Source organism: Mobula birostris, chromosome 6 (assembly GCF_030028105.1).
Source record: "Mobula birostris isolate sMobBir1 chromosome 6, sMobBir1.hap1, whole genome shotgun sequence".
Classification (NCBI taxonomy): Eukaryota; Metazoa; Chordata; class Chondrichthyes; order Myliobatiformes; family Myliobatidae; genus Mobula; species Mobula birostris.
In genome coordinates, this window is record NC_092375.1 from 79311930 (window position 1) to 79333934 (window position 22005).

Genomic DNA, 22005 nt, shown 5'->3' on the forward strand with positions numbered 1-22005 from the left:
ATTTAGATCCTAACTTTCTCCCTGGTCTTTTGGTATTTATATAAAACCACTCGAGTGTTGTGTTCAGTTCTGGTTGCCTCATGATAGGAAGGATGTGAACGCTTCAGAGAGAGTGCAGACAGGATTTACCATGATACTGCCTGAAATAGAGAATATATCTTATGGGGAAAGATTGTGCTCGCTAGGGTTTTTTCTCTTTAGAGCGTAGGAGGATGAGAGGTGACTTGACAGAGATGTATAAGATAAGAGGTATTAATAGAGTGGACAGCCAGCACCTTTTTTTTCCTCAGAGCAGATCAATACAAGAGGGCATACTTTTAAGATGATTGGAGAAAAGTAAAGGTGAGATTAAAGATTAAAGTCTGTCACGAGCTTTGTGGCCCATCAAGCCGGTGCTTATGCCGGTTTCTGTGGCGTGAAGCGACTGAGAGTACGAGACTCCCTGCCCCCCCCCCCCCGGATAGGACGCCAGTCTATCGCGAGGTTAACCCCCAGCATTTTTGCCGGTACCTATTCTCAACTGGGTAGACTGGAGCATTGTGTGCTGAAGTGCCTTGCTCAAGGACATACACGCTGCCCATTCCAAGGCTCGAACCCACGACCTTCAGATCGCTAGTCCAATGTCCTAACCACTTGGCCATGCGCCACACAAAGGGGAGATGCCAGAAGAATTTTTTTTTTACACAGAGTGGAATACAGTGCCAGGGGTGATGGTACAGGTAGATGCATTAGGGACATTGAAGAAATAATAATGGTGGCCAAGCAGTGTGTCACCTGCCCATCCTCTCTGTCCAAGATGTAGGAGAACTAGGAAAGCAAATTAGCTCATCAAAGTCGAGGGCTGAAAAGGAGGAATGCTTTGCTATGAGCCTTGAGGCCACCTGGTGTGGATGCCATATATAGGAGTTGTAGGGCTAATATTTCCTTTGGTTACTGGTCTCATCACTAGTCACAGTCCAAAATCTAGGTTGATACTGAATTGTAACTTTGACAGAGCGCTGGTCAAGAAATGTCTCGTCATTCAGGTGAGGTGTTAAGCCCACATAGAGGAAATTGGAGAGCAGCAAGAAAGGCAGAGGAATGTTCCTGACAGCTGGGCACAAATTCTTCCTGCTAACCCAATCCGTTCAGCACCACCAAAACAGGAACCCGGTCTCTTCATGCTCCTGTATTTTTGCTTAGTAACTTCATTTTAGTCAGTGAAGTTTTTTTTTATTACCTGTATTCCTGAATAATTTATACTAAAATCTATCTCTTGGGTCATGTGCTTCTTTTGAGTGAGCATATGTGAGGCATGGTTTTTCATTGTCACATGTGCACTACCATGTGCAAACAGACTGCATACTTGCCTTAGTAACAACAGTTCCATCCGGTTGTATGGGACCGTTGTGGCTGGGAATGGTGCTATTTAAATTCAATTTATTTTCTTCCTTCTCCTGCAAACTTGAAATGTGGTTGCCTTTTTCATGCGGGTCTACTGAAACAGTTTATTGACTGATGCTTTTCTTCTGCTCTGTTTGCTGACTGATCCAGATTACAGCGTCTTGTAAAAGTATTCAGCCCACAACCTATGGTCACATAAATGAGCATTACAACCAGGACTTTTGATCAATTTAACTGAGAATTTTTATTTGTGGATCACATGCTCCTTTTTTTCCCACAGTACGGCCCCAAAAACAGGGAAAATTGTGAAGTATGAAAACTAAAAATTCAATAACTGAAATGTCAGCAGTTCAAAAGTATTCATTCCCTTTTGCTCAGTATTTAGTTGAACAACCTCTGACAGCTATTACAACCAGTAGTCTGTTAAGATAAGTTCCTATTAGCTTTGCACAGTGTGAAGAAGCAAGATTTGCCCATTCTTCCTCACAGAATTGCTCAAATTATGCCAGGTTAGTCAGGGAGTAGCGATGGGCAACAATCTTGAGGTCTTGTCAGAGATGTTCAGTCCGATTAAGGTCACAACTCTGACTGGGCCACTAAAGGACATCAATTTTCTTCATTTGAAGCCACTCCATGGTTGCTCTGGCAGTGTGCTTTGGGTCGTTGTCCTACTAAAGGATGAACTTCCTCCCCAGTTTAAGCTTCCTGGCAGAGGCTAGCAGGTTTTTGTTCAGGATCCCTTTGTATTTAGCAGCATTCACCTTCCCTTCAAACCTGACCAGATGCACAGCCCCTATAGCTTAATGCTACCTCCACTATACTTTACATGTACCACTTTGTGTTGAGGCTAATAAGTTCCACTTTAGTTTCATCAAAGCACAGAACCTTCATCCATATCTTTACAGTATCTTCTAAGTGACACTTTGCAAAGTCTTGATGGGCAAGGGTATGTTTTTTCTTCAGCCAGGGCTTCTTCCTTGTCACTCTTTCATAAATACCCTTTTAGTGCAAGGCCATGGAGATTGTGCATTCATGAACTTCACCCGCAGTTGCAACCACTGACTTCTGGAGCTCACTCAGAACAACTGTTGGCCTGTCTTACAAGTACCAATCTTCTCCAGTGACTGAGTGTAGAGAGGCAGCCTGACTTAGGTAGGATGGCTGTAATTTCATATTTTTTCCACTTTTTCATGATGGACTGCCCTGAGCTCCAAGGTACATTCATTGCCTTGGAGATTGTCTTGTACCCTTGTACCCTTGTGCTTTTCTAGTATCATTTCCCTGACTTGTCTTGAATGCTGTTTTGTCTTTCATTTTGGTTTGGTCTGTTGAAGATCTACCGTACTGTTGGACCTCTCAGAGTGAAGGGGTATTTATTCTTATGAATTTGTTCAAAGCATGAGTTGGTAAGGTAATATACAGTATTGCACCTGAGGAAAGCTAGCGTAGTAATTACAAAGGGGATGAATACTTTTTCACCCTCACAATTTTGGTTTTCAATTTTTAGTAAACTGTTGATACATTTTGGAATTTTTCTTTTGATTTGACAAAGTCCACAATGTTTTGTAGATCAGCTTAAAAATCCTACTTCAATATATTTTAGATTTAGAAAATGAGACAGTAAAATGTGAAAGTAGTTGAGGGGGATGAATACTTTTGCACGGCACTGTATTGTGATGTGGATTGGTATATTGGTATGCCAACAAATCCTGAACTTAGACCTCAAGAAATGAAATGAATTTCTGCATGAATGTTGTTGTGCTTAAAGGGCTGAACATCCATCACCTGCTCCTATTTCCTCTCCTTGCAGACAAGAAAAGGACCATTGATAGAGTTGGTAAACAAACCGAGCAGTCTTGGAGAAGAAAAAAGTTCTTCTGTTAAGGTTAGTTAGAATTGCTCCAGTTTGATTTTACCTTTTATTTGCCAGCTTTATTTGATGTCGGCGAGGAAGTCTGTAATTTCCTTTGTTTCTGGTTAAGCTTCAGTGGAAGATATTTTATGGGTCATTTGCCTAGTTCATTCTGTATTTTGAGGCCATGATAAAGAGGTTCTGTTAACTGACAGAATGAGCCAACATGAAATTGATCTTCAGTGACCCCCATCTTGAGGCTAGATATACTTGAATGTATTGGCATAGGTCTGTGCCTGGTTAATTATTTTCAAATTTGAGAAAGACTGAATGTTCTACAGCAAATTGTATTCTGCTGTATTTTTGTTGCTGCTTTTTTTTTGATTAATAATTTGTAAGCCTATGGTACAGTGATTGAGCGAATACTTTTCTACCCCTGCCAACCAATAAAGCATATCCTGTGAATCAATAGCTAATCTGCAGTTCAGCATGGAGCAGACAGCTGCAGCCTCATAGAACAAAAGAGAGGGAATAGAGTGTTGCAGGCAGGTGCATAAGAAGGTAGTGACTGGTCAGGTGAATCTGTATGTATGAGCAGGGGGGTTGATTGGTGACAGGAGTGATGTGTGTGGATGAGAGAACTGCAAACTATGTGCTTGCACATATGGTAATGTTTATGCCACAGGTCTCCAGTCATCTTGGACCTCCTTGCCATTGGAGCAAGAGCTCACTCAGTGTATGCCCCCCCCCCTTATTAAGAGAAGTCAAAACTTCTTCACAAGTTGAAGTTCAGGATCAGGAATATCATGACCCACATGGACGTCCCTCACAATGCTCAATGCACCGGTCTTCGCAATCACTTCGGTAGCAGTCTGATTAAAATAATGGAACGGCTATTAGCAAGTCATTTCCTTGACTTTTTCCATTGTATTCACATGACTGAAGTGTTTAATGTCTGGTATTATTCTAATATAACCCTCTACCCCTAGAGTAGAGCCTTGACATTCATCCCAAAGTAAGGCACCAGCTGATGAACAAACTATATTTTATAAAGGCTTAATATAATGTCCTGATACTTGACCTTTAGTTAAATATCCTCCGTAATTTATTGCACCATCTCAAAAAAATTGTTTTCATTCATCCTCAAGTGTCACCATTCTTGAACACCCTTTGAAACTGGACCATTTATGTGTGGCCTCAACTTCACTAGCATTTTTCCTACCAAACTGCATTGTATCAAACGTGTTGAAAATTCACCTGCACTCTGTCTGCCTATTTTGCCATTCTGCAGACTCTCACTATGTTTATGAAATTTGCAACTTCTGAAAACTGGTATTTTGCATCTGTGTACATAACATCAACTCTGCAACTCTCAAGAACCCTCTCTATTCTTGCACCAAAGACTTTCATAAAGAGAGTCAGATGTTATTTGGCTCTAACAGATCAATCCTACTTTCTTATTTTTTAGCCCACACAGTAACTAGTGTTAATTAACCTTTTTCCAGAGTGATTTTCTGAGTTTCTGCACCAGTAATACTTGGGCACTGACCCCTTGTATTGGGTGCAGATAATCTAGTTACTGACTTGTCAAACAATTGTGATATGAATAGACTTCATCAGATTTCCCTCATCTTCAGCTTAATGAAAAGATGATGACAGTTCTGAAGTGTAGACACCACAGGACCTAGGGGAAAGAGACTGGGCAAGGAAAGATAATTTAGCTATAGAGGTATAAGGCACAGAAACAGCCACCAGCTACCGAGTCCATACAATCGCCAAGCTCCCATTTACACCAATCCTACACAAATATTTTTTGTTCTTCATACCTTCCCAGTGTCCTCCCTCCCCCAATTTTACCACTCTCCCACACACTTGGGGCAGTTTACAGTGGCCATGCAACCTACCAACCCACACATCTTTGGGATGTAAGAGAATGCAAACGCAGACAACATCGGAGGTCAGGAATAAACTTGGATCAGTGGAGCTATGAGGAAACACAGAGCTCCAAGTTTGCCTATTCTCACAGTACAAGGGCTGAAGGAACTGACATCTTTTATAGACCTACAGATGCTATTCGCTTTCTTCAGTTTCTTCGTCTCCACTGCATCTGTTTCCAGATCATGGCCTTTCGCTCCAGGACATCAGAGATGTCCTCCTCCTTTAAGGAATGGGTTTTCCCTCCCTCCATTATTGATCCTGCCCTCACCCACATCTTCTCCATTTCCCAGTGGCCAAACATTTTATTTCCAGTTCTCAATCCCGTGCCAAGATGAGGCCACCCTCGGGGAGGAAGAACAACGTATTATATTCCAAATGGGTAGCCTCCAACCTTCAGATAAACAAATTCTCCCCCTCCTTTCTCTGTCCCCTACTCTGACCTTTTACCTTTTCTCACCTGCCTATTACTTCCCCCCTGGATAACCCTCCTCCTTCCACTCTCCTCTCCTATCAGATTCCTCCTTCTCCAGCCCCTGACCTTTCCCACTTACCTGGCTTCACATGTCACCTTCTAGCTAGCCTCCTTCCCCTGCCCCCACTTTTTTATTCTGGCATCTCCCCTCTTCCTTCTCAGTCCTGAAGAAGGGCCTTGGCCTGAAACGTCAACTATCTATTCACTTCCATAGATGCTGCCTGACCTGCTGAGTTCCTCCAGCATTTTGAGAATGTTGCTTTGGATTTCCCGCATCTGCAGACTTTCTTGTGTTTCTGAAGAAAATTGTTTCATTCACACCCTTATTTGGATATTTAACATTTCATCTGGTCTTGGGTTATTAAAGGTTACAAGGTTAGGGCCTTGCTGGAAAAGAATGGGAACTAAGAACTCCTCCCAAGGCTTGAGACAAATCACTATGTACGAGTGTATCATCTTTATCCTCTGAATACATCATTTGCACAAACATCACCCATCAAGTCCTGCTTTCAGCAGCTATTTCTCAACCACCCACCCCTTCAATCCCATTCCTCCAGCACAAGCAAACGGAGCAGCAGATCTTTATCCCAGGGCCACAGGTGTCCCTTTAGGGTCAAGAGGTTCCAACTCAGACCATCTGGACTAGTTGTGGTTAGTTGGTTACCTCAGGAAGATAAATGATTGGATGTGTACATGCTGTTCTAGGGTACATAGTATGTGGGAAATCCTCTGAAAGACTGCATACCCACAGTGCATTTCATCAATCAGGAGCACCGGAAAGCAGTGGATAATTACGGAAGTACTTCTCCAGTGGCAGAAACACAGTTGCTCCTTGAGCATTGCAAGATTCCACAAACAATCAGGTCACGTTGACAGGGAAGTTATTACGTGATGCTGGTTGAGAGTTAAATATTGCTTGTGGCATTATGGAGAACTCCTGGGGTTTTAAACATTGACCCGAAAGGTAGACTGCAGCTTCAGTTTAATATCTCCGAAGCTTATATTAGCACTCCCTCACCGGCCTGTGACGGCTGCATAGTGTGTGGAGAAGGACTTAAACCACAACCTGTTGTCCCCGAGGCCTGAGTGGATCTGCTGTCACAGCTGAGAGATAGTAGGCTGAATGGGCCTCTTCCTGCTCCATATTTTATTCTGTTCTCCCACGCGTGTCTTTTAATGTGGGGTGGGGTGGGCTTCAAAGAGAATAAAATAACGGACAAAGATTGTGATATGAGTATAAGCAACAAACAGCTTTATTCTTTTTCTTTCCAACAAAGGACACAACACATCGCCAACCTCCATTGAAACCTCTTCGCAGAAAGCTGCGACCGCAAGACCAGGGAGAGTGTCAGGAGCAGTTAACCCAAAGGATCACAGCTTCTGGACCAAATGCCAAACCGCACCAGCAGTCACAAAAGTACTTTCTGTGTTTCCTTTAAGCTGTGTTATTTCACAATTGTCCAGCAATGTTAGTGCCTGAAACTTCTTATGAGTTTTAAACATCTACAAACCATTCCTTAAATATAGTCGTACTTCCAGTAACCAGAAAGTAACAGAGCTCCTATATATGATTGTATATCCCAGATTAGTGGACAGGGTGTTGCCAAATCTCATGTAATATAAGGTCAAAGGTCACCGAAACTAGTTTTAGGCGGCCCCAACCCAGCTGTGTCTGCATGCTGTGCATTGATAAGAAATCTCCTTTCAAGCTCAGTTTTATTAGCATTGAAAGAGGAACGCAAAAAATAGACTCATTATTGACGAATGGTACAGGATAAATCTGCCATTCATTGGCTGATGCTGATTCTGACCTTTGCTTGACCTCAGATTAATATCAGCAGAGTGCACTAGCTGCTCTGTGAGTTAGATATTAATCCTTAGCTGCACAGTCATGGAAAAACAAAACCCTGGATCAGCAAGAAATGAACAGTTCCAACTAAACAGTCATTTAATGCACAGAGGGAGGGGTGAAATGAGTCAATCCCATCATCTCTGAGGCTGGATTTGAGCTTTTAAAATCCCTGTCTTTAGAGTATGCTAGTGTTTGGATATGGCTCTGTCTTTTGGTGAAGATTATTAAATGCTCAACATTCATTCTGATATTTTAATATTTCTTACAGAATTTCATCCAAGCAGAAAAAATCAATTCAGACAGCGATTCGTAAAAACAAGGAGGCTAACATGATCCTGGTCAGGTTAAATGGGGAATTGCAGCAACAATTCAAGGTAAGACACCCAGACCGAGCCATGAAGAAAAACCAGAATTTGATTTTCCAAATGCACTGAAAATTTAATTTTCATAACACGCTTTGTCCCATCATTTTTATGTCAATAATTGTATTTTGTGGCACAGATTAGTGTCACAGGGCTCACAGTAGCACAGGCGGTACAAGTGAATGTGGCTAGGCTAGGGTTTTCATTCTGGGAATACATGTTTAGTATCATTCTGGTCACAACATAACAAGAGATCCATGCAGTCTCGTGTTCCTTTTCCCCCATTCTGTAAGATCATGGCTGATCTTTAAACGTCATGTGTAAAATTGCAGTTGAAACCTCTCGTGGTAAAATCTCAGATGGCAACGAGGAGGCTTACAAGAGTGAGATACACTCAGTGGCCACTTTGTTTGTTACAGTACTGTACAAAAGTCTTGAGAACAGATATATAGCTAGGGTGCCTAAGATTTTTGTAACAAATTTTATATGTTGCACTGTACTGCTGCAAAACAAAACAAATTTCATGACACATGTGAATGATGATAAACCTGATTCTGATATGGGTCTCTATTGTGGACTGAAAGTGAGAGGGAAGTGGACAGGGAGAGGGGAATCGTGGTTAGGAAAAGGAGGAGGGGAGCGGGAAGAACCAGAGTGACATTCTGTAATGATCAATAAACCAATTGTTTGAAATCAGATGATCTTTCCTGGTGTCTCAGGGCTGGGTGTGTCTGCACCCTTGCCACCCCCTGCCCTGGCACTCCTCCTCTGCCGCCTGTCCAACACCCCTCCTGCAGCGATCCACCCTCACCATTCCCAACATGCTTTGCTCCCGCTATATTTACAAACCCGCTGTCTGCTCCACATTGACAAATACAGTACTGTGTAAAAGTCTTAGGTGTCCTAGCTTTATATATGTGCTCAAGACTTTTGCACTGAGTATATGTTCTGCTGCGGTAACCCATCCAAGGTAACCCAAGGTTCAGTGTGTCGTGGAATAATCACTGTTGTAACACATGGTTACTTACAGTAAGTTACTGTCACCTTCCTGTCAGCTTGAACCAGTCTGGCCATTCCCATTGACCTGTCTCATCAAGGCATTTTCACCCACATAACTGATGCTCACTCAATGTTTTTTTGTTTTTTTGCACCATTCTCCATAAATTCTACAGACTGTTTTATGTGAAAGTCCCAGGAGAGCAGCAGATTTTGAGACACTCGAACCTCCCCGTCTGGCACCAACAATCATTCCATTGTCAAAGTTACATAGATCACATTTCTTCGCCATTCTGATGTTAGTCTGAGCAACAACTGATCATTTTGAATAAGTCTGAATGCATTTATGCATTGAGTTATTGCCACGTAATTGGCTGATTAGAAATTTGCATTAACAAGCAGGTGTACAAAATAAAGTAGCCACTGAGTGTAGATTGGCTGGTTGAGTGGTATTAGCAAGACCAAGGAATTAGTTGTGGACTTCAGGAAGAAGAAGTCGGAGAACACACACCAGTCCTCACTGAGGGGTCAGCAGTGGAAAGGATGAACAGATTCAAGTTCCTGGGTGTCATCCCATCTACTTGTATATAGTCCTCTATTCTCTTTTGCATGTATCCATTTAAGTGTCTCTTAACTATTGTTATTGTACCTGTTTCTACCACCTTCTCCAGCAGAGAGTTCCAGGTATCTACCTCTCTCTATGTACAAAAAAACTTGTTGGAACAATTTGATCTATACTGGGAAAAATGGTTTAACTACATAACACCTCATAGGCCTGATTTTGTTCTCACAAATCAATGAATATGTTGTTAAAAAAAAATCACTCCCTACTTGTACACAGTTTTCTCCTTTTGTTTGTCCTTTCTTTCCTCCCTTTTTTATAAGTGTATACCTCAGATAAATATTATGTGAAGATTTGTGGCATATATGACTATATGATATATATGTACAATATCTGAAATACATCTTATGGAAATATTTGTTTGATAATGAACTTCAATAGAAAATAAATTACAAAAAAACTTGCCACAAAAATCTCCTTTAAACTTTCCCCCTCTCACTTTAAACCTCTGCCCTCTGCTATTTGACATTTCCACAATGGGCAGGGGGTGGAGGGAGAATTTGACTAGATAAATGACACTTTTAATTCTGTATACTGAGACTATGAGCCCAATTATGAGACTCCTAGGCCAAAGGAAACAGCCTACAAGATCTCGCCCTTCAGGTTCCCTGAGAGTCTTACTTATTTCTGTGAGATCACCTTCCTATTTCTTTTGTCTTATTCTGTTTATTCTGTGCTTTCAACATTTTTTTTCTTATCCCAGGAAATAATCTAGTAAATCTACACCACACATCTTCAGGGCAGTAACGTTTATTTCCTTGGAATAAGAGGCCAGTGCAGTAGATAATATTCCATGTGTGATTTCACTAAGGTCTTTTATAATTGCAACGAGACTAACTTACCTTTGTACATCAATCTTCTTTTAATCTAGCTGAACATAACATTTTTCTTCCTAATTGTTTGCTGTAATTCATTAACTTTTTCTCATTGAAGCCACTGACATTTTGTTAGCTTCTCCTCATGTTTGAATATGAAAACAGGCATCTTGCCATTTTCTTTATTTATTGTCAGAGAGTTGGATATCCCCTTGATTCCTGCAGACAATTGAGACTTGATTTACTTTGACATCTTGAGCGCTTGAATTTTCTGCTGCTTTTTCTGAAACAGTAGCGAGCTGGCCACTCTAGAAGATCACAAGACACCACTGCCTGAGGAAGGCAGCCGGCCAGGCAGCATCTATGGAAAAGAGTAAACAGTCAACATTTTGGGCTGAGGCCCTTCTTCAGGACTGGAAGGGGGAAGGAGTCAGCTCAAGAAGGTGGGGGGAGTGGAAGATGAAATACAAGGTGGCAGGTGATAGGTGAAACTGGGAGCGGGAAAGAGGTGGAGTAAAGAGCTGAGAAGTTGGTTGATGAAAGAGATAAAGGGCTGGAGAAGGAGGAATCTGATAGGAAAGGACAGGGTTTACTGTTTACTCGTTTTCATAGATGCTGCCTCCAGCATTTTGAGTGTGTTGCTTTGGATTTCCAGCAACTGCAGATTTTTTTGTGTTTGAGAACACAAGATACCAACTGACTGATTTCAACAAGGACACTTGCCGAGGTAACGCATCAGCTTTGCTTCAGGAAGAAGAAAATAAATCTATATAACAACGCCTAAGCAGACCATTCATGCTGAAACAAATCAATACAGGTTTCCACTCTTGATCACTGTGAAACCCACGCATTGTGAATTCCACATGAGGGCAGGATTGGACTCTCCTCCTGTGCTTTCTGTGACTGAATCACACATTGGATGAAAAATAGCTGCTTAATAAGGTAATGCAGAGGCCTGATTCCTGTGGGAAGCCATCCAGCAAAATATAAACCCACACGCAGGAAAAAGAGAATTAAAGAAAACACTAAAATCCACATTGATCATAAAATAAATGGGATGAGTATATTACTTTTAAAAAAGAAAATAACTAGGAAGAGTTATATTACAGTAATCTGACTGAACTTTAAGAAGTGAAGTCTGAACCAGTGGTTACAGCTCCCTCTGCCACAATATTAACTCTCAGTCAGTTTAGGGGCTCTCTTGAGTACCCTATTACACAAAGTCTAGCTTTATGAAGAAAGTTAGACTTCTTATTTGCTCATTGGTCTCTGCTATCTAACATGGACTGGTAACAAGGGTACCCCAAGATTCCCCTATACTCTTGGTGTGAAGGGAAAATGGTTTGCCCTTTGCTTTCTCTGTTGCTTTTCAATATTCTCTGTTATAACCCAAACACTAAGGCTTGCAATGACGACATAATTAGCTTCATCAAAACCTGGTTTCCTAGTCGGCATGCTAAAAGGGGAATTACTTGTACTGCGCAGCCCCATTAATCAATATTTCCATTAACAAGGAAAAAGTACTTAAATGGACAATAAATATAAAATGAATTAGCATTTTGGAGTTAACAATGTTCACTTCTAACAAAGTGACCCAAATGGATGGAAACTGCTGTGATGCGTTTGTACTGATTGTGACCTCTGATTTATCAGATTCAAATTTATTTATCACATCACAATTGTGTTGTTTTCGTTAGCAGCCAACACACTCAAGGATGTGCAGGGGGCAACCAGCAAGTGTCATCACACATTCCAGTGGCAACATAGCATGCCCACAGCGTTCAGCGGAACAACACAAGCAGCAGCAACAGTAAGACAAGTCCTTTTCCACCAGGCCCGCACGCATAGAGATACACACACACACACACACACACACACACACACACACACACACACACACGCACGCACGCATGGAGAGACACACACATGTACAGAGACACACACATGCACAGAGACATACACACACATACGCATGCGCACAGAGACAGACAGACACACACACACACACACACACACACTCCTGCCTCCAACTCTAGAACAGGCCACTTCTGGGCCTCCAGTCTTTAGCCCTGGTCTGTCAGACTTCAGGCTTCCAGTCCCTGGCCCAACCTCACAGACTTGTAGATGTTGGGGTTCTGACCTCTGCTCAAAATGACCTAGGGCTACAACCTTTAGGCCACTACCTCCAGACTCACCGACTTCGATCTTTGGCCTTCTACCTTTGGACTCACTGAGTACCGGACTTTGACCTCTAGCTTTGCTCTTTGGTCTCTGCAGATGTTGGAATCTGGAGAAACACAAGGTCTACTGGAGTAACTCAGAAGGTCAGGCAGCATCTTTCCACCTTCCTGACCATTGGCGGTGCTGAGGGGAATCTTCCATATCAACCTCAGTCTGTCAACTGGGAGACTTTTAGCTGCTAAAATTTCTGTCCATTTTGCTGTCTTAACCTCAGAGATACACTCCTCTCCAAGGTCTACATAAAAATATGTGGACTGGATGATGTACCTTTTGCTCTCTAACCTCGCTAGGTCCTGAGTCCTCATATGACTCTTGGCCAGATTTATCTAGGAGTAGATCATTTGCTCTTTAAACTTGTTTCACAATTCACCCAGACACTGGAATATTATGGACATCATCATCACTACACACCTATATATGGATGCAAAATCTAGGTGATATACTGTCAACACTTCAAGAAGTAGAATGAACAATGAATCTAGAAAATCCCTGAACTAATAACAACATCCTTGCTGAAGACACAGTAACCAGCAGTGAAGCAATGTCCCTCTTGCACCAACTCCTCTAGTATGGACATCTTGAGTGATGACAGCTTCTTACCTCCCAGACAAACTAGTTATTCTCATCTCACCCATGCTCCGAGATCACAGTAAAAGGATATGCTTCATGTGTATTTCAAGAATTCTATTCTAGGCATCACAAACTGGAAAGAGCAAGCCATCAATGGGTCTTGAAGGTGTCTCATCCTCTCAGACAATAGCTCTCTTTGAGAAATAGCATGTGACATCAAAGTTGAAGAGGAGGGGAGCAAACTAACCCAGGTGGATGTCCAGTATTCAAGTTCTACAAATTCAATAACAAATATTGCAGTCATTCAGCAGTGGCGAATCAAATTTGCAGAATAGTGATAATGCCGCAGATTGATATGATTTTATTTACTAGATTGTCCTTGGGTCTGTGGCTTTAAACATCCTCAATCACGTAATTTATTATAAAGGCCACTCTTTAGTGAAATCACTGCTCCACTCCTCTGTTACTTTACCAAGATGACATCTACACAACTATTATCTCTGTGTAATCTGCACCCACGTTTCAGAAGAGATGAAAGTAACATTTGCCGTAAAAACTTCCAGCTGAAGAATTAGAAGCTCTGCCACTGCTTACAGAGTCTGTCAACCTACTGCTAATGAGGTAGTTTAGTAAGTGACCGTTTATTAATGGACCATTAAAGCAATGGTTGAGCAACAATTTTAAGTGCACACTGTGAAAATGATTTTTATTTTCAAGCTGATCCAGTGGCAACTTGCCACTGGAAAGTATATTTCTAAACCATAATTTCCTTACATTTTGGAATAAAGCTTTTAGTCAATCAATGTCAAAAGTATTTGTGCTACAGAAGTATCACTATGACCACCTCTGACTAAAAAGAGGGGCGTTACCATCCTTGAATCTCTACCATGGATCTTTGAGTTCACCATTGCCTCACTTTCTGACTCTCTAAAACATTTCCACAAAAAAAAAACAAGACACAAGTCAGTAAAATAGCCTGCACTTTCACGATTGTGTGCAGCTTCAACAATGCTTAAGAATCTTGGCACCATCCAGGATGAAGCCGCCTATCTGATTGGCACCATGTTCAATGCCCTGAAAATTCACTGTGTCCTCAAATTTACATCCTGGTTGCATTGTGTATGACCTATAAATTTGTACATCAATATCTTACTATTTCTACAACTGCCTCTCCCATACTTGTGACCTTTAAAATCTAAACAAACAGAAACACCCATGACCAGGAAATCCTGCAACTTGAAAGATCCCTTCCAAGCTACAATTTCTAACTCTGAAGTTAGTCCATCATTACTGGGTTAAAATCCTGGAACTTAATAATACTTCAACATATATGAGTTCAAAGCAATGGCATTGCACCAGGGGTTATTAAAGATGAACTATATATACTGGTCTTGCCAGTGATACCTGCATCCCATAAGGAAATTATAAGAATTCATTCAGAAACTCCATTGCCTCCATTGGTGGGAGGTTATAATTGCAGCATGGCAAAACTGCCATTTTAAGTGAGGATATAAGAATTTGCATTGCCAAATATCAACAGCATTGTAGAAGCAAATGATGTTTAATTCTTAGATATATATGTACATACTCATTAGCAAGAGAAAGAACTCCATTAAGCTGGACAATGAATTAGAGTCTAGCTTATTATTAGCCATTGAGTAAAAACGGGTGTTGGAAATCCAAAATATAATCAGCTAATGCTGGCGATGTTGAGCAAAATTATATGCTTTCCTTAACTCTGCTCTTGCTTTACTTGACCCATCTCTCCTCTTGCATTGACTCAATATTGGAAGTGAGAAAAGAATAAAATGAGTTTGAGTAGGATTACTTTAAAAATGGATTTGGTACTTGATAGGAACTCAGTGGGCCAACAGAGAACTTCCATGGTATATATCTCTGTGACTCATACAGAATGGAATACTTACTGACCTAGTCAATATTCATTTCTAGATCATAAAAATAGATAATTACATATTACAATTCTGAATACTGCTGTGTACAACTTGACCCTTGTTATCCTCACATTATGACAATGATCCCACTCCAAACACACTCTAGAGGTCTCTGGAATATCCTGAGATCAGGAAAGATAATTTATCATAAAGAAAGAACTCTAATAATATCAACATTTGCCAATTATAGTTCCATAGTAGCCTACTGCATTTTAGCATTTGAGTTTTTATTGCTGGACAGTGAAAGGAGTGGTGATTTAGCAATATTATATGGCTTTCCACCCCTTTCTTCTCAGTGCAAGGATCATAACCTGAAAAATTGTTAAATTAATGTTCTGTGCACCCAATTACATTAGTTGGTAAACAAATTTCTTTGAGCATGGCTCTTCAATCTATGCAGTTTCTGAAAATACAAAATAAAGGGAAGGTTTCCTTGTCCATTGCTTCATTGTTGCATAAAAGAAACAATTATGTAATACAAATATTCATTTCTTGCAGGATGTTCACAAAGAGAGAATTGTGCTGGAGTCACAGTTGGAGCACCTTCGACCAGTCCCTCACACGTGACTTCAGCTTCCAGCTCGTAACAGGAGCTCAAATGTGAGGACAGTGTATATATTGAAATTTTGATAGGAACATGGCAAATGAAAGCACAGTAGGGGCCAATATGACACAAAGACTTTCAATCCTGTCATTTTTACAAAAATATACTTGAACACAAAACTAGAAACATTGATACAATGCAAACATTAATATTGGAATTTAAATATTCGCTTGTTTAAAGCACAATCTGATCTGGCCATTTTGTGTGACAAGTAGTAATATAATAAATCTTTTCCAAGGTTAATATTGGCCCCATTTTAAAGCATAATACATGCTTGATTCCATTGCATGTATTGTAAACCCAAAGGCAACGTAAATGAGAAGGAAGGCCAATATAATTTTCTGAGATTTTGTTAATGTGGATTTTTCTTATTTCCCATGCTATTGGGAATGTTATTGATCACCCAAGACCTAGAAAATGATCCACATCTTCCTCGCTCCCAACTCAACATCTGTTGCATTTTTTGGTAATATTGCTATTTTTTTCAAATTAAGCTATACATTAACTGTATGGGAGATAATGTTGAAGATACTACTTTTTACTGCAATGAAGGTAATATGAACATTAAAATGGGTATTCTCTCTTTTTTTCCCTAAATGTTCCATACATTTCATATTTTCCTAAATTTGGTTTTACCTTTTTTGAGATGGAATATTTAATGTTTGAGCAGCTGTATGCTATAGCAATAATGACCTACTTGTAGCTGTAGTTTAAAGATATGTCCCCATGCTTATGTCGACAAAATAACAGAAGAATTTTATACATTAAGAAAGAGACTTTCTAGAAATGCATTGCTCAATTCAATCCCTGACATGCTGTGGTTCAACGGTTCTTCTGATGGTCACTTTGTATAAATATTTTCAGATGTTTGCCTTGTGTTAATGTGCAATATTTGTATTCTGGTTATACTTAATGTGGAGTTTTAATTTAAATAGAGATGCCAGAGTTTGTAGAATACATTTTATTCTGAACCAGCACCTAGTGGTACTGCTTGATAAACGATTTTTGGATCGCTGGTAACCTGTTGAAATAAAACTGCAAACATTTCTGAATCTGCCATTGGCTTGCATGTATTCAGTAGGTGATATTTCCAACTGGCAGTGCGCATAGTTTTCTGTCTGTTTTGAATGGCATCTAACTTGGGTTTGCCAGGAATCCAACCTGAGCCAAGCTTACTGGAAGCTCAAGACTTCACATTTCCTGGTTGACCTCCTTCCTCCTCCACTTGTAACTAAAACTCTGTTGCCTCTATTCTAACTTCCAGCAAGTCACATCCACCCATCATACTAGCGTACATTGAATGCTGTATGGGTAATTCCTCACTAAACTTCTCACCCATGCTTTTAAATTGCACCCGTGCCCTTGGCTCCTCACTGTGTCTAATCCCTAACCTTATAACTGTCAATAAAATATCTGCAGTACTCAATACAGATTGTCCACCCCGGATTTTATTTGATCCACAATCTGCAATAACGTTTCCAGTTGTCAAGGTCTTGCACTCTAAAATTCCTTACCAAACCCCTGCCTCAATTTCATCCTGTAAGACTCTACAAAGACCTTACCTCATTAACCAAGCTTTTGGTCATCCCAATACTTCTTTATTTGGCTCTTTTTTGATATAGCTCCTTTGAAGTACCCTTGTCACTTTGCTATGGTAAAGGGGCAATATCAAAGCAAATTGTGAAATGCAGAATTACACTAAATTAGATACCTGGATTTGACCAAAAATCTGAGAAATAGACTGCCTTTTGCATCAAGTGCACTAAACACCAACTAACCCGAAGTACCATCTATGCAAATTCCTTCCTCAAACTGCCTATATCCGGTGTGTTCTTTTAAATGTTGTACTTGTGTACTGCAGAATATCATAAGTAGATGAGGTTCAGTGCCTCATCTTTTGACCTGTTGGTGTTGTTTAAAACCATTAGGTGTTGCACCCAGACTAAGGACACGGTTCGACAGAATTCTACCCCATTAGAAATATGTTATGGCATTATTTCTCAATAAGCAAATAACCATGCTCATGCCTCATTCTGTTTGACTGTGATCACAAAGGATATGAACACTGACATCCAGCAAGCAACACGAAGGGATTATTAATGGATAATTCATGACATCATATGAACTATGAGAAGATTGGGTGTACTGTAGTTACTGCCAGACATCCACTGTTTTATTTGAACAGCCTTTTAAATCTGTAATGTAGGTATTATACATATGTGAGTCTGGAACAACAAGCATTTGAAAAAAAGGCACAAAGATCAGTGTGTACACAGCCGTTGTACTGACCACCCTCCTGTACGGCTCCGAGCCGTGGGTCACCTACCATCATCACCTACGACTCCTTAAGCGTTTTCACCAGCGCTGCCTCCGCACCATCCTCAACGTCCACTGGAGTGACTTCATCACCAACATCGAAGTCCTCGAACAGGCGGAGGTCATCAGCATCGAGGCCATGCTGTTGAAGATGCAGCTGCGCTGGGCAGGGCACGTCTCCAGGATGGAGGATCATCACCTGCCCAAGATTGTGCTGTATGTCGAACTTTCCACTCGTGACAGAGGGGCACCGAAGAGGAAGTACAAGGACTCTCTGAAGAAATCCCTTGGTGCCTGTCACATTGCCAGTGGTCTAATCTAGCCTCCGATCGCGAGGCCCAGTGACATACCTTTCACTAGTCTGTCTCCTCCTTTGAGAACGCACGCAGGGCTGGCATTGAGGACAAAAGGAGAAGGAGGAAGAACCGTGACACAGCAGTACAAAACCCAGAGCAGAATTTCCCTTGCAGCTGCTGTGGCCAGGCTTGCCTGTCCCGTATTGGCCTCGTCAGCCACCAGCAAGCCTGCAGAAGACGTGGGCAGCCCCCTTCCTAAATCTTCATTCGCGAAGCCAAGCCATGATGGTTTCATACACCCCATTCTGACAATCTGCGTCTTTCTTACAACCTTATACAAGAATGGACACCTGCTTTGTGCTACTGTAATATTGTTTTACACTAAATGTACTGTAACTTGTTTACAAGTGTTTGGTGCATGAATTTCTAGTATATTTGCTAAATGGTCACACATGTCTCCATCCACCAGAGATCATTTAAACAAAAAAAAATCCCTTGGATTTTCACTTGTACATTTTCAATTTACTGTACTCCTGGCAATATGAGCAGTACCTTGTTTCAACAAAGTAGGATTCACCCTAGTGTGAAACATGGTGATTCGTTCTGACTGCTGTTTTGTCTGTCTCCCACTCAACACTTCCCCAATACACTGTTGTAGGGAAGTGACTAGAATGGAAATTTTAACACTTGCCATTTACAAACAATTCGAATAATCATTTCAGTTTAAGAACTGGAAGTGTTGCCAAGCACTTGACCCACACACAATCCTGAGGGAATGTGGGTAAACACTATTACCACTTTTAAAACAAAGGCAGAATTCTCACCTAGCCCGGCACTGCAGCTGAGTTCAGTGAAAGTTTATTGTACTTGGCCTGGGCGCACAAGCTTGTATTTAGATACCCTCTGGCACCAGTCGCTTTTGTTAAGATGTTTTAATTTCCTTGGTTTCCTGCTTTGAGTGTATTAGTGCTGTGTTTACCTATTGAGCCTTTGAGGGAAGTGACATCACCACATTTATTGATAATTGGATATCTTCATTTGCACCGTTTCTTTCCAAGTGTGACCAGTAAAATCCTCCCCAACAAATTTACAGCACATCCAATGTCATACAGCGCACAAATTACTTCAGCCCGTCTTTAACCTCCACACAAGCTTCCCCTCATTCTGCTTCACCTAATCCTGACGCATTCACGTTTTTCATGCTTGCTAGGGCATCCCCTCAACTGTATCTGTGCAGCTTGATTCCTCTGTTTTAAACGAGTTTGGCAGGGGGGTGGGAACCAGAGCAGCAGCTCAGGAAGTGGAGGAACAGAGAGGCCAGTAAAAGAACAGGCAGGAGCAAAGTAATAGATACAATAGGATGGGTAGTTCAAAGTGTGTACACTTTAACGCTGAGTGTATTATAGGTAAAGGTGATGAACTTAGAGCATGGATCAGCACATGGGACTGTGATGTTGTGGCCATTACAGAGACTTGGTTGAGAGAGGGGCAGCAATGGGTGAGGGGGAGGGAGATGCACTACCAATTGGAAAATATCACAGCCACACTCAGAGGGCACATAATGGAGGTCTCATCCACTGAGTCTATATGGGTTGAACTCAAAAATAGGAAAGGTGCAATCTCTCTGGGACAGACCCGCACAATTGCCACCCAGACAGTGAGGAACAGAAATGCAGGGAGATTATGGAAAGGTGAAAAAACCAATAGGGCTGTTGTCATGGGGAACTTCAATTTATCTAAATAAACTGGAACCTTCTGAGTGCAAGAGGTTTAAACAGGGCAGAATTTTTTAGGGACATCCAAGAGAGTTTATTAAATCAATATGAAAATAGTCCAACAAGAGGAGGGGCTGTATTGGATCTGGTGTTGACCAGGTGAGCAACCTTTCAGTGGGTGAACAGTAACTACAACTCAAGTTTTAAAATAGCTATTGATTTTGTGAGGGACTGTTAAATTAGAGCAGGACAAATTAGGAAAGAGTTAGGCAAGAGCTAGGGAGAGTTCATTGGGAACAGCTGCTCTTAGACAAGTCCACTTAACTGCACAGAGTCAAACGGGTATGTTCTAGTAAAAGAGAAGGACAAGGATAGCACAGTAAGAAAACATTGGATGTTGAGGGAGGGATGAATTTAGTCAAGAAGAAAAAGGAAAAGTATGTACTGAAAATCTTAGGGAGCTAGAACCAAACAGAGCCTTTGAGGATTAAAAAGAAGCCAAAAAAGAATTCAAGAAGGGAATTAGGAAAGCCAGGAGGGGCCATGAAAAGTGCATGGCAAGAAGGATTAAAGAGAATCTCAAGGCATTCTGTACATGTATCAAGAGCAAGAGGATATCTAGGGAGATGGAAGGACCACTCAAAGATAAAGGGGGGAAAATTTGCTTGGATGCAGAGGATGTGGGGGAGGTCCTTAATGAGAGAACTTTACATCAGTATTTACTAAGGAGAAGGGTGTGGAGGACAGTGCTGAGAGTATTGATATGCTGGGGCATTTCAAGGTAAAGAAAGAGGCAATGTTGGATCTCTTAAAAAGCATTAGTTGGATGTCCCCAGGTTATTTGAAGTAGCTAGAGCAGAGATTGCTGGGGCCTTGACCAATATCTTCATGTCCTCTAGCCACAGGCAAGGTCCTTGAAATGCTCCAGCATATCAATATGCTCAACACCGTCCTCCACGTCCTTCTAGGTAAATAATGATGTACTCATTAAGGATCTCACCCAAATGTTCCTCTCTGTATCCTTGAGTCATCCTTCCCTCTCCCTAGTTATCCTCTCACTCCTGATGTATGTATAGAATGCCTTTGGCTAATGTTGTCCTGTTACTCAAGAAGGGAACGAGGAATAATCATGGAAACCATAGACTGGTGAGTATCATGTCAGTGGTAGCAAAGTTACTGGAGCAAATTCTTAGGGATAGGATTTATGAGCATTTAGAAAACCATGGCATAATTAGGGAGAGCCAGCATGGCTTTGTGCGGGGCAAGTCATGTCTCATTAACTTGATTGAGTTTTTTGACGAGGGTGATTGATGAAGGAGGAGCTGTGGATGGTGTTTACAGTGATTGTAGTAAGGCGTTTGACATGGTCCCTCATGGGAGGCATATCCAGAAGATTTAGATGCATGGGATCCAAGGTGAATTGGCCATTTCGATTCAGAACTGGCTTGCCCATAGAAGACAGTGTGATGGTCGAAGGGACTTATTCTAGTTGGAGGTCTGTCATCAGTGGTGTTCTGCTGCGATCTGTACTGAGATCTCTGCTGTTTGTGATGTGTATAAGTGACCTGGATGAAGATGTAGATGGGTGGGTTAGTAAGTTTGCAGATGATACAAAGATTGGTGGCTTTGTGGATAGTGTAAAGGACTGTTAAAGAAGCTGACGGGATATAGATCATTTGCAGATATGGATGGAGAAATGGCACTTTAGTAGGTCAAATGCAAAGAGACAGTACACTGTTAAAGGCAAGATCCTCATCAGCACTGATGAGCAGAGGAATCTTGGGGTCCAAGTTCATAGCTCCCTGAAAGTGACAACACAGGTGGACAGGGTAGTTAAGAAGGCACATGGCATGCTTGCCTTTATTAGTCGAGGCACTGAGTTCAAAAGTCAGGAAGTTAGATTGCAGCTTCATAAAATTTCGGCTAGGCTGCATCTGGAGTACTGCATGCAGGTCTGGTCGCTCCATTATAGGAAGGATGTTGAGGCTTTAGAGAGGGTGCAGAATAGGATGTTGACTG

General features: G+C 41.3%; 1 protein-coding gene across 1 annotated transcript in view; it reads left to right on the forward strand.

Moving 5' to 3' along the window:
* The window catches only part of reps2 (RALBP1 associated Eps domain containing 2), a 241838-nt gene extending 223173 nt beyond the window's left edge, over positions 1 to 18665 (forward strand). The window contains exons 16-19 of the mRNA XM_072260703.1: positions 3194 to 3268; positions 6923 to 7062; positions 7766 to 7871; positions 15554 to 18665. Of these exons, the coding sequence (XP_072116804.1) occupies positions 3194 to 3268; positions 6923 to 7062; positions 7766 to 7871; positions 15554 to 15622 (390 nt within the window). The 3' untranslated portion in view covers positions 15623 to 18665. The remainder of the gene's footprint in view (positions 1 to 3193; positions 3269 to 6922; positions 7063 to 7765; positions 7872 to 15553) is intronic.
* Positions 18666 to 22005: the final 3340 nt, after the last annotated feature.